This window comes from Tauraco erythrolophus, chromosome 20 (assembly GCF_009769465.1).
Source record: "Tauraco erythrolophus isolate bTauEry1 chromosome 20, bTauEry1.pri, whole genome shotgun sequence".
Lineage (NCBI taxonomy): Eukaryota > Metazoa > Chordata > Aves > Musophagiformes > Musophagidae > Tauraco > Tauraco erythrolophus.
The window spans coordinates 1,627,928-1,640,531 of NC_141484.1; the positions used below are offsets into that span (position 1 = coordinate 1,627,928).

Below are 12,604 nucleotides of genomic sequence, written 5' to 3' on the forward strand. Positions count from 1 at the left end.
GCACGGTGGCACCGTTAAGGGAGGGGAGAATGTGGGCAGGGAGAGTGAGAGTTGAGGGGGGGGTCTCTAATGCCCTGCTGACAGTGGCTCATATTTCAAAAAACCCATTTGTAGGCAGACACCTGGAAAGCCAGCAGAGAACTGATAATGTACATTTATCTGTGCAGCATCGTTTTGAGTTGGCGATCGGTGTTTTGTAAGCGATAACAGCCACAAAGGTGACAAAAGCCAATTAAACACGGTATTTTCACCGGCTGGAATGAAAATCCACTGAAATATGCATGTGGAAGCTCCTTTTCTTCCTTGTCCCAGTTAGATCTCACAGATCTGTTGCATCAAACATCGGTGAGTGGTGGCCTGAGAAATCATTTGGGTGCTAGAAATGAAACACGGAATATCCGTGATGGATTCACGTTGTGCGAGGTCGGGGAGAGCGACTTTCCAGCACAGGTCGGTCCCTGCTTTTAGGGTAGTTCTGGGTTCTTAATGTGGGAGAGTGTTTTCTTCTTCCAGAGAAGTGTTCCCATGACGAAGGAGTTTTGGGATGTTGGGCAGTTGATGCCAGCACCTTTAATTCTTTAAAATCAGGTCTCGTGGTGTAAGCAGTGGCCGTACGCTGCACGACGATTTATTCCACATCATTGTGTTTCGGTGAAAGGGGGAGAAAAGCGGATCAGGATGGGACGTAGATGGTCTGGCTCCTGTGGGGTAGATCAGCAGATGATGTAGGGGAATTGCCTCGTGCTACCCAAATTCCACCTTGTTTAACGGGCGCAAACCCTCAAGCAAATCCATGAGCTTTTCTTGGGCTGGTTTTTCCCCGTGTCTGTTACCGTGAGTTGCCCAGAGTCTCCCTGTGTCACATCCTACCAGGTTTGCTCTGAGCAGCTCGAGCTCGCTGGTCCCATTCTTGTTTCAAACCCAACCCAACCCCTTCAGCTCAGCTGGTTGCGCACAGGTGGGTTCACTGCTGCGAGCACCCAATTCTGGAGGCTTTTTTCAGACAAAGTGAAATTGCCTGGGACCCCCCCAGGGTAAGGCATTTTCTAGCCTGTTGGGGCTTAAAATCCCCTTTTAACAGCATCTTAACTCCATGGCATCGCACACAGCGATTTGTTTGGCTTTCTTCGTGTCCGTCATGCTGCTCAGCACCAGCGAGCTGGGGGTTCCGGCTGTTTGCTTTGCCAGGTGATGGGTGGCTCGGCGCCGTCGTCGTCTGCTGTTTTTCATTGCCTCTTGTATAACCTTGATGGGATCTGTCTGCAAATCCCTGGAAAACTTGGAGGCAAAGCCACACCATTAGGTTTTTTTTTTTTTTAATCTTTTGAAATCAAAGCGGCAGAGTTGAGCTGTCTGGGCATGTCAGAAGCTTTTGAGATGTTTTACCTTCTTTCAGCTCAGTGTGTGCACGTCACGGGCCCCAGCTGCTGCTGAGTCGGTCCTTTATTAATGCCTCTAATGAGTAAACTCCAGAGTCATTTATAGAGCTGTCCCCGGAGCAGGAGAGCGGGGCTGAGCTAGCGTGCGATGCCGAAGCAGGTCTGCGGTGGCTTTCCTGCCATTCCCTACCCAGAAAGGCAATTTCTTTCCATTTACTCCCTTTTCAAACTGCCTGGCTTTGCTGTGCTTTCCTGCTGCCGCCGTCCCCACAAACCTTTATTAGGTTTCTCCCCCGCACACCTTTCCCCTCGCTCCCCAACCGTGGCATTACCTGAGCAGGCACTGCCAGGCTTCCCGTCGGTACCAGCCATGCCAGAGCTGGCAGCTCTGCACGATGTGCCCAGCCACGTGCATGTGTTTTAGTTGTTTGCCCCCTCTGGGGTGTTACGGTGTAAGACAGCACCAAAACGGGCTTATTTCTCCTATTGCTTTTTTCATGGCCAGCGTCTCGGGTGGGTATCGTGGTGGGGCTCAGCTGGGCAGGATCCGCAGGGCTTGGCATCTCTGCATGCCCGCTGCCTGCCTCTGCCCGCGGTTGCAAATAGTCGTGAGAATAACAATTGCCCCGGACTGCTTCGTCTGAGCAGATTAATCCAGCTGGTGCCTCGGGTTTTGTTTTCTCTGTCCTGTCATCATCTGTTGGCAGGGCCAGGATGTGAGCGCCGCGTGGGCTGCGGTGTCCGAATCCACTGGGAAAAGGGGGCCGGAGCCACCTCCCCGTCCCACCACACGTTCCCTCGCACAAAAGCTCTTGTTTGTCGGGAACCCCGGGGAGGAGAGGGGAACGAGTGAGTAATTCATACCACAAATAATACTACATGCCACTGTAAACTGCAAATTAATCATTTAAATTTTGTCTTTGTGTTCTGCTGAAAGCGTTTTTGGTTGGGGTAATAATTAGGAGTGATCTGGCCTCGTTAGTTGGCTTCTCCCGCAGGGAAGGGATAAAACGTGTTGAAATCCTGCTTGGCCAGTGTGACTGTGTCACAGCTCCTGTTGGCACTGGGGTCTCTGCGGACAGGTCGTACGCGTGGCCGAGGGGCTGCCTTCGGGTCGAGCACGCGGGCACCGCTTAGTAATAACTCGTGACAAGGTGGTGCTCGAGGGACTTCTCTGTCCACACCACCATCTGTTGCTGCTCCCCAGATCCTCTTCACAAGTGGGTTTAGAGGACAAGGACTTCTCCACGGTGATCTCCCACCGTGACAAACCTGGGGAGCTGTTTCCCACCTGGGGGAGCTGAATTGTAGAATCATCATAGAATCACAGAATGGTTTGGGCTGGAAGGGACCTCAAAGATCACCCAGTTCCAGCCCCCCTTGCCGTGGGCAGGGACACCCTCTACTACACCAGGTTGCCCAAAGCCCCATCCAACCTGGCCTTGAACACTTCCAGGGATGGGGCAGCCACAGCTTCTCTGGGCAACTTGTGCCAGTGCCTCACCACCCTCAGTGTAAAAAACTTCTTCCTTAGATCTAATTCATGCGGGTTTGGGAAAGGTGCTTTTCTTAATGCGTTTGAGGGAATTGGGGCTGGGGGCTTTCTTGTGCAGTAATGGCAAAATGATGTTGCCTAGAGGGAACTGGAGTTTGATCTTGGGGGAAAAAAATCCTTAGAGTTTGAATCGTGGCGACAGGGACATGCTTAAACTCTCATAGAAATACAAACCTCATTATAGCAAGATTAATTTCCCACTAGGAATTTAACAGTTCTTCAAAGAGCAGGATGAATAATTGATGACACGTTGGCATCCGTAGTACCTTCCTAAAGGAAGCATGTTCATTTGCTGACCCAGGAGATTTAGCTTCATAAATCCTCGCAGGAGGAGACAACGTCGCTCACGGCTCCGTTAGCGCAGCTGCCAGGCTCGAGGTGCTGGTGAGGGACGCCTGGCCCCGGCTTGCGGGTGGAACATGGGTCAATGGGGCACGTGTAGGTGTCACCATACCTGGTACAAGCAAGGAGAAGGACTTGGGCAGCCGTTTCTCAGCCCAGCAGCGTTTGCCTCATTTCATCAGCGGACGCTTTCGCGATGAACCCGGCGAGCGTGTCCCTGGCCTGGCACCCGCGTTGGCACCCGCAGTCCCGCGTTGCACCGGGTGTGCCTTAGCTCGTGCAAAGGGTGTTCTCAGCAGCACAGACACTTCCCTTTACTTGCAAAGAAAGGCTTTTTCTGCTGTTAAATCCATAATTCTTTGCGTTTCTTTCAAAGCTCCGCAGGGACGAACCTCCGCTGAGCCATGCCCCACAAATCTGATGTTCCTGACTGGCAGAGCTGCGGTATTTCTTGCTGTAGGTAGAAGTTATTTACAAACCCTGCTTTTCCTCTAATCTTTGCCCTTCCTTCAAGCCCAAGATTGTGCCTCCACTCAGACCGCGGGTTCTTTGAGTTGCTTCTTGTTTTATCATCACCGTAAATCCTTCTTCTCCTCCCCTGCCCGTCTGGGAGGGCCGTGCTGCATCCCCAGAGGAGTTTCCTGCAAGGGTATTTTTTTAGGCAAAGACCCCCACGGGTGGCCAATGGGTGGGCTGTGCTGCCAGCACCCTGCCGAGTGCATCCTCTCGGAGAGTGGGAGGCATGGGATAAACTAACGGATAACGAGCGGGTCTGTGTTCCCCCATCACTGCCATCCTAACCTGCCGTACATCCAGAGAAGGGGGGGAAAACCCCAAAGCCCGAACCCCTCTGATGCTGTGGCACAAGAGTGGGCTGTCAGGTCTGCCTGGAACATCCCAGCATGGCTCTGCACAGGGCACGAGCTCTGGGATGCTGCGACATCATTTTCTTTATTCCTGAAATCCCGCCTGCGGGACGGCGAACTGATGCAGAGAGAAAAGTGAATTTGGTTTAGTGGATTTTTTTTTTTTCCAATGTTCCTGTAGGATTGTTGTTCTCTAACCGCTGCTTGTTTTCTTGCTCTTTATGGCATACGAGGGTAACACAGTAACTAGGGCTAATTTACTTGCCGCTGTAATTTATCGAGGCCCCGTGAGCGACGCTTGCTATTTACTTGTTTGGATTTCTAGGGAATCTGAAGGGCTTTTATTTTCGGTTGTTTTTGTGAGCAGGCCTTCCCCCGAGGATGATGAGTGGCTTCCCGCAGCGACTGCGAAGCTCATTTCGTGCTCGAAAGCGGAGCTGGCGAGGGCAGGATGTGGGCGAGCGCCGGGAACCCGGGCCCTGGGGTTGCAGGAGGGTTTTTCTGGCTGCTGATGGAGATGGGGGGGTGATCCCTGCCTGGCCGTGGAAGCTGCCCTGAATAGGATCTAAAATCACAGCCTGCTTAATTTCACCCGGTCCTTTCAGCTTGCCAAGCTCTCGCGGACCCGGTGGTGGGTGATAAGGGAGAGGTTTGATGGGATGGAATCAGCTGTTCCATTTTCAAGTTGATCCTTTGAACTTAGGGCTCGCACGGCATTCGCAGCCGGAGGTGCTGGGGAACGAGCCCCGCTATGTGAGCGTGGAACTGGGCGCTGGAGCTGGTGCTTCTTGGAAAATAGATATCGGAGTAAAGTGAGAGCGAAGAAAGAGCATTCAGCGCTGCGGGCGGCGGCAGAAGATGAGCTCAGAGCAGGGAACGTGGGTAAAACTCGATTTCAGGCTGGGGAAAGCAGCTTGCTGGGTGAGTTTGATCTCTCCCAGTTTCCCAACTTCTGCGTAGTTTGAGGTTTCCTTCTCCTTTGACCGAACGCGTACGGCACCCTCGGTGTGCAGCTGAGCAGTGAGTCCGGGCTGCGCGGAGCTGTCTCCATTAATGACCGAACCTTCTGCTTTCAGAGGAGCATCTCTCCAGCAAACCTCTTCTTTTTAAAGTTGTTTGTATATTACGTGCCTTATCCTCGCCCAGGTCTTTGGTATCAGGGCTGGTTAGGAACTGGCAGCACAGAGCCCTGTCCAGGTGCCCCAGGACCATCTCACATCTACCACGGCTTGTTTTGATGGGGCCGGGCTGCCTCGATGCCAGTACCTCTCTCCTGCCTGAGCAGACCTTCCTTTCCTCCCTGCCAAGGAGAAGAGTTCCCTGAAAAGTGCAGCACTAGATGCTTTTTTTGGGCTATCCCGAAGGCAAGACACCCTTCTGTAGCCCAGAGCACCATGGTAATGCACCATCTCATGTGGTCCCTTGGGGCTGGAGAGCTTTGGCCTCCCCAGGAACACCCCAGCATGGGGTGGGAGTGTGGTGCTTTCCACACCGAGGAGGAGGATGTGGATCAGTGCTGGGCCTCATCCCAGAGCCCATCCCAGCCAATTCCTGTGCTCCTGTGGATTTGAGCAGACGCGAATGTTCTCACTGTCCTCCTGGCTCAATGAGACGGAACATCTTGTGCTGTTTTGCAGCTCTACTGATGGGGCACTGAAGTGAAATTAAAGTAAAAATAAAACCAGAGCTGTAACAGCATGCCATATGTGTCTGAGTCCCCTCTGCTCACCGGTGCTTGAACGTTGGCGGAGCTGGGGACCTCAGGCCAAGCGTGAAGGTGTCAGAGGTGTGCTGGGAGCAGCGTGGCCTTTGCTTTGCTCCCGTGGCTGACGTCCTCCTTGCCAGCTTCTCATGCGCTGTGTAACTCTCTCCTCGGCTGCTCTGCTCAGTGCTGTGGCCGTCGTGTCGTACCGTGGTGTCATCTTCTGCCATGACATGACTCTGTGCTCATCTAGCTTTGCTCTGCTCCCATTTCCATGCTCCTTCCCTTGGCACCGACTTCTCCTTGCTGTGGCGTTCCCTCTTGGCTTTTCCTTTCTGAATTTCGTGCTGGCTGTCTTCCCTGTGATGTTGCTCTGAGCTCGAAAAGCATCTTCCTTGCTAGACCTGTCCTTGCTGTCCCCGCTCCCATGTGGTCCTCTCCTGCTGTGCCCGTGGCCACCATCCACGTTGTTCCGACCGTGTCCTCTGAGGCTGCGGAGGAGGGAGCTGATCCTGCCCACAGCAGCAGCCAGAAGCTAAGGGAGAGTGGAGGAGGATGACCCAGCGATGGGATGAGCTCCCAAAGCAGAGAGAACAGGTTCCCCTTGGCTTTGGGGTTGGTAGGTTGTCCATGGTGCTATGAAGGTGCCCTGGTTTAGATCTTTGCCCCCCAACTCTTCCATATCTGACCTTGTGTATAAGGAGACCTGTGGATATCATGCTTTTGCCCTTGCCACCGCGCTCATCGGGATGCCATAACGTATCCCGTAGCCATCCAGCATTAACAGAAGTCTCTGTAGTGACCCTCCAGCACGTTTATCGCTTTGCAGGTTGAGATTTTGAAACTTTTTCTTCTTTTCTCAGAAAACAAGCAGAGGAAAACGTGCCTTTGCAGTGAGTGCTGCCGGCTGAGAGGTTTGCAGCTGAGCCTTAAGTTAGTGTAGGATTAGTCTGATCCCTGGGTAATGCCTTATCAGGATGAAGCGCCTTGAATTGTAAAGCCAAGGAAGCCCAAGAGAGGCAAAATCTCTTTGTTTAGGTTAAATAGAAGCAATTTCTTGACAGTGGCTGAGACTGGTCATATCTTTTTTTCCTTCTTTGTTCTGTAACTCTGCAAAGACACCGAATTAACACCCCAACCTGGTGCCTTCACCGTGCGAGCCCTCCAGCTAACAGGGTTGTGTGGAGCTGCCGGTTTTTCCAGTTTCGTCACTGGTTGCAAGAGGGACTGACAGCTGCTTCAGCCACTGAAATCCTCGGGAAAACCCTCTCTGACATGGCCAGGTTTCCTGTGGGACATGGCACACCTGCCTTCCGCCCTCTTTCATGTCCCACGCCTTGGGGCTTTTGCCTTGCCCTCCGCAGAGCCGTGGCCCACCGTAAATCCTTCAGTTGCTCGGGGTTGCCCAGGACTCTGCTCCTCTTTGCCTTTGCTCGTGGTGGTGCCAGGAACCAGAAATCGCTGGTGGCTGAGCCTTCAGTGGGTGGGGAGATCTGCTCTGCCATACCCACCTCCAGCGACCCAACGTCCTAGTCATCCGTTTGCAGAGCCTTTGGTGCAGCATATCTGAAAGCGGTTGACGTAGAAGCATTAACCTTTCTCCTTTTGTGTCTTTTCCCACCTGAAGAAGCTTCTTGAGCTATTTATCATTTGAGTATGTGCAGAATACTCAGGAGAGGGGCTGCAACCAGAGCGCTGAGCTGGCTGTGAGCTTTGAGCGTGGGCAAACTGGCAGCGAGCTCTTTCTGTTTGTTTTCCGTGTAAATCTTTGCGTATCTGCTTGCTTAGCTGCCAAACAGAGGCGTTTGGAGGTTTGACATCTTCTTCCAAAGAGCCTGAACCTGTGTGATTGAAGAGATGAAGTTTTTGTGTGATCTTGCTAGGCTTTTCTAAAGGAAATAGTTGAAACAGCTCAGCGATGGGCTGAGCACGTCACACGATACCTACTATATAATTAGTGGCTTCCCAAGCATCGGCACTGTCCGTGGGACGTACTGGGGTCCCTGCTGCTGCTGGATCACGTGTGACACCAGACTTGCTTGGCTGCGAGTTGCCATCAGATGCTCTGGGGTCACCAGCCCCGTGGTCAATTTGTGGTCATACTCGTCCTGCCCCAGCGCTCGTGTCCTCTCATGGGAAGCGAGGACCTGGCCGGAGGCTGCTGTGTCACCTCCTCCTCTCCGTGCTGCTGAGCATCTCCACCATCCCGCAGCTTCCACCATCGGCTGCTTCTCCCTCTCCAAATAAGCAGTTCACTACGCACCATCTGTTGATTTTAATTTCCCATAATTTGTTTCCACGTACGTGTAACTTGTACTTTCATTAATTGCGCTGCCGAGTTTCTATTCCGTGCGACTCGCTTTGCAGCGAGGTTGCTTGTGGTTTTTCCCCCTCTGTCAAAGCTATTTGCATTATTCACACAAACGAGCACTTTTGTCCTTTGAATTTTGCTCTCTGGGCAAGTCTTGCTGAAAAAGAAATCTTTCGGAAGAGCAGTGCCAGACCCATTTGTGCAGGGTTTCCTGACGTCCTCGTAGCCGTACTGAGCACAGCCAGGAAAAGTCTTTAAAAAGATCTTCCTCAAAGTTTGCTTGAGTGCCTGCAGAGCAGAGACCTTCACAGCCATCAGCAGGTGCAGCCTCTTTGGCCACCCAGCCCTCCCGGCTCTGCTTCTGCCCTGGGTGCTCGCCCATCTCCCTGGTGGGTGGTGTTGGGGCAGCGTGAGAGCTTTGCACAAGAGCTTTGCACAAGCGTGTGATCCCTCCTGGGTCTGGCGTGTGCCCTGGTTCCTCTGGCTCTTTCACTAGATGGATTTATCAGCCCATCGTGGTGTTTTGGGGATAATTTGGAGTCTCCTTACCCCGTAACTCTGCGTGAAGGTCGATGGCTGCTGTTGTTTTCCCAGTCTCCATCCTGAGCCTTGGCACAAGCCTTGGATCGGGGCTCTGAGGAGCCGTCGAGTGTTTCAGTTCCCCGTGCTCAGCCTGGACTCAAGGATGCAAATGCCATCATTACCCGAGTTAGTGCTGCTTTTTATGGTGTGTTTCCACGGCAACTGGAAATTCAGAGGACCACAAACACACACGGTCCCCTTCTTCTGAGACCTCATCCTCCAGCACACAGGTAAACACTCTCGGTGACATTTTCAACCTGTTTGAACGCTCATCTGAGCGGTCCCCACTGTCCTCTCCACGGGTAATTGCCTCCCATGAAGGCTGTAAAACCCAACCAGTTACACAAACAGCTCTGCTTTTGTTCTTCGACTGGTTTTGCCCCCTCCCATGTTGCTCAGAGGGGAGTGAACCCAGAGAGGCTGAAAAACCAAAAATGGGCATTTTGAACCAAGGAAAAAAAACTGGCAGTAGTTTGATGCTTTCTGAAAATAAGATTTAATTTTGTTCTGGGAGAGATGAGGGAGCTGTGCCAGCGGTGGGAGGGTAAGAGAAGTTTGAGAAAGGGCAGGAGGGGAGCGGGGAAGGATGGAGCAGTTATCCCCAAGGAGCTGCATGGAGCAGGCAGTGGCGGATCACAGATCTCCTGCTGCTGCTGCCCTCCTGGGAAGGCTCCTCGGCTGGTTTTCTTTGGGGTTTATGGGAATAACCGTAATCTAAAATGATGGGATTAACTGTAATCTAAAATAATCTGCAAGGTGGAGATTTTCTCATGGAGTTTGGGTTTCTTTCTGCTTCGGATGCTGTCCGTACAGGCGTTGTGCTGGTGTTTGGGCATGGGGAGACTGGAAAGCGGGGAGGTGGCATTGCTGGGAGCCTGGTCCTGGCTTAGCACAACCCCCGGGCAGTTTATGGGAGAAGTTGGTGTTTGGTTCCCGTGACACCAGTTTGTCTGCACCGTACAGAGGCGGCTCTCTGCACAGAGGTTTGCCAAGCGGAGTCCTTGTGCACACACCTTGGTGTTCTGCACTGCTATGCCCCTCATTAAAATCACGTTTTAGCTCTTGAAGATTGTGATCTTTTCCCCTCCAGTGCACTCGTGAACACAGAAACCTCTCCTCTCTGCGTGGGCTTCCCAAGAAGCGCTTGGTCTGGGTTCATAGAGGGGATGTACCCCAGGCAGCGTGGCAGGCTCTGGCATTGAGCTTAGATTAAATGCATTTAGATTAAAATGAGAAGGGTAATGACCTGGCCTGGCATCCTGCTTCCTTGCTCGTGCCAGTCTTTGCTCCGTTGGAGTCTCGGAGAACAGACAGTCTCGGGGCTGTTGTAGGGTTTGACCTTACTGGTGTTTTCCTTCCTGTTTCAGAGGGTCTGGCAGTGGGAGTTGGATTCGGGGCTGTTGGAAAATCAGCATCTGCGACCTTCCAAAGCGCCAGGTAAGCCACAACGCTGCTTCTGCTCTGCGTGCATCATGTTCTGGGCACGACTTTGCCCCTTGGAGGTTGTCTGTCTGTCCCACATCATTCCCATGCCAGGGTAGTTGGAGATGCGTCCCACTAGATTTGTGGTGAGAAAAGCAGGATGCACCAGCTCGAAACACTGCGCTTCTCTAACCTTTTGAAATAAAGGCTCTTCAATAAAGTCTGCAGAGGCTCTAGAGATGCTTGAACAAAAGGACTCTTTTTCATCAGCTGCTCGGCAGAAGCTAAGAAGCCAGAAGCAGCTGGTTCTTTCTCTGTATTTACAACAGCATTAATCATGTTAGATGAAAGGTGGAGTCTGTACCATGAAAATACCAATGCAAATTTAGTCAGCTGCGAAAGGAGACAAAATAAGTTCGTTGCCATCAATCTGTCTGTCACTGTCATCTGCGGGCAGCCCAAAAATCACTCAGTGTAGCCGCTCCGCCGTGAAGCCGTTCGGAAATACCCAAGAGTAAAATTTCAGGTGGCTGGTTTGTCTTCTGTAGGTTTCAAAAATAGCAGTGGAATGATATTTGATGTGAGCTAACGTGAGAAACAGAGCTAGATCTTTTGAGGCATCCAAAGGGGAAACTGCTCCTTGGCCAACTCAGCTCTTGGGGGACATGGCAGTCCTGATCCTGCTCGTGTCCGTTATTTTGAAATAGCGAATGAAACAGCTGTATGACTCAGTTTACCTCTTTCATTCTTCTTCTGCTCCCACCTGGGTGTGAGTAACCGTGTTAGCACTGGGGTGAGCTGCCTCTTGGGGACGTTTCTTCCTTCAAACCTTAGATCTTGAAAAAGTATTTATGAATCCTCCAACGCGCTCGGAGCCCGAGCTAAAGATGCAGGTGGTTGGGAGATGTTGCCAGGGCTGGCTGTGACTTGCCCACACTAACCAGAGGACCTTCCTTGCTCCCTCGTGCTCGCTGGATAAATGCTGGCTTGCTTGGGGGAGCACTGCCTGATTGCATTGCTCCCGGAGCGGGGACATCTCGGCAGGAGCCTGAATTCGTTCCAGCTCGCTGTAGGGCAGTGGTGAGACATGGCGTGGTGAGACACGGCCGTGCTGTGTCCTGAAGGGCCGTTTTTGGAGCCACAGGCCTTGCAAATGAGCAGCGTGTTTGCAGAGAGACGTTAGGAAGAAGGGGAGAGCGCCAGCCGCTCTGCAAACCGCAGCTTTTCCTGGGCCGAGGACTTCCCCCTGTGCCAGCAGTTGGAAGGTTTCTGGGTGCTGCCCGCTCCTGCCTGCCCATGGCAGGAGGGTGCTGCGGGGTCCTGCCCAGGCCATGCCAGTGTGGAGCTCAGCCCCTGAGCACGGCGAGGGACTCTTTTGGGGTTTTAAAGCACAGTGGGGCTGGGTGTGCTGCAGAGACGGGGCTGGGTGGGAGCTGTGGGGCCAGTGAGCGCTGGCGTGGGTGGTGTAAGCAGAGCAGTGCAGGTGTAGACCCGTAGCTGGTGGTCCAAGTCAAGGGGACGCTTCGGGATTTGGTTAAAAAACAACAAAAAAAGGATGATTAGGAAGCAGTGTGGGATTCTCACCTCTGAAAACACCCCGGGCTTTGCATGTGCTGGCATCACCTCTGCCGTTCCCCGACTCTCTGGACTCAGGGAGGGTCCTGCCCCTCACCTCTGTGCTCGCAGGATCCTGCCCTCTGGGCTCCACCATGCTCCCCGATCTTCCCGGAGCATCCCGGTGCTGCCTGCCCGGCCCCTGCCCGCGCTCGTCCGTGTTTCTTTGCTGCCACCGGGTGTGCAGGCTCCGTTCCTGCGAGCTCGCTCCTCCGCAGCTCCTCTCCGCCCGTGGCAGGGCTCGCCCGTGCATTACAGCCTTGCTGGTTGTTCCACTTAAGGATTGCAGCGTGGGGAGAACCCGCTTCATTCGACCTGCCAGGGGACTCCAGTGAAACGCAGTCCCGTGCCCGAGGAGGATGAGGGTCTTGGCAGCGGGTGGGTATCGGTGCTCCTTCGGCTGGGCAGCACGCTCGAGCCTTTTTCGAAGGTGATGTAGGTTTTATGGAAGTTTAGACTGGACTTAGGATGAGCTAACCTCTACTTTTGGGGTGTGTCCATGGGGGGCTGAGCCTCTGCTTGTCCTCGGGCGGGAGCATCCCTCGCTGCAGCGGGTCTGCAGTTCTCCTGCCCGGTTCCTCTCAAGGATGAAAACATTGGAAAGTCCCACGGGCTGGAAATAGCAGCTCAAGACAAAGCTGCTGCAGTGACAGAAGAGGAGCGAGACCCTTGTGCTCTGCCACCCAGCCCCAGTGCAGAGTGAGTGTGTGCCCGGGGTGGAGGAGCGATGCCCGTGCAGAGGTGCCTGGCATGAGGTGTGCCGCGAGCCCCGGGAGGGGAAGATCCCCTCCAGATGTGAGCAGGGAGGCGTGAGCCACTCCTGGCTGCCTT

General features: G+C 53.3%; 1 protein-coding gene across 1 annotated transcript in view; it reads left to right on the top strand.

Moving 5' to 3' along the window:
* SLC39A11 (solute carrier family 39 member 11) overlaps nt 1-12,604 on the top strand; it is a 90,852-nt gene that overhangs the window by 58,974 nt on the left and 19,274 nt on the right. Inside the window, exon 6 of the mRNA XM_086624148.1 lies at nt 10,105-10,174. Coding sequence (XP_086480274.1) covers nt 10,105-10,174 — 70 coding nt within the window. The remainder of the gene's footprint in view (nt 1-10,104; nt 10,175-12,604) is intronic.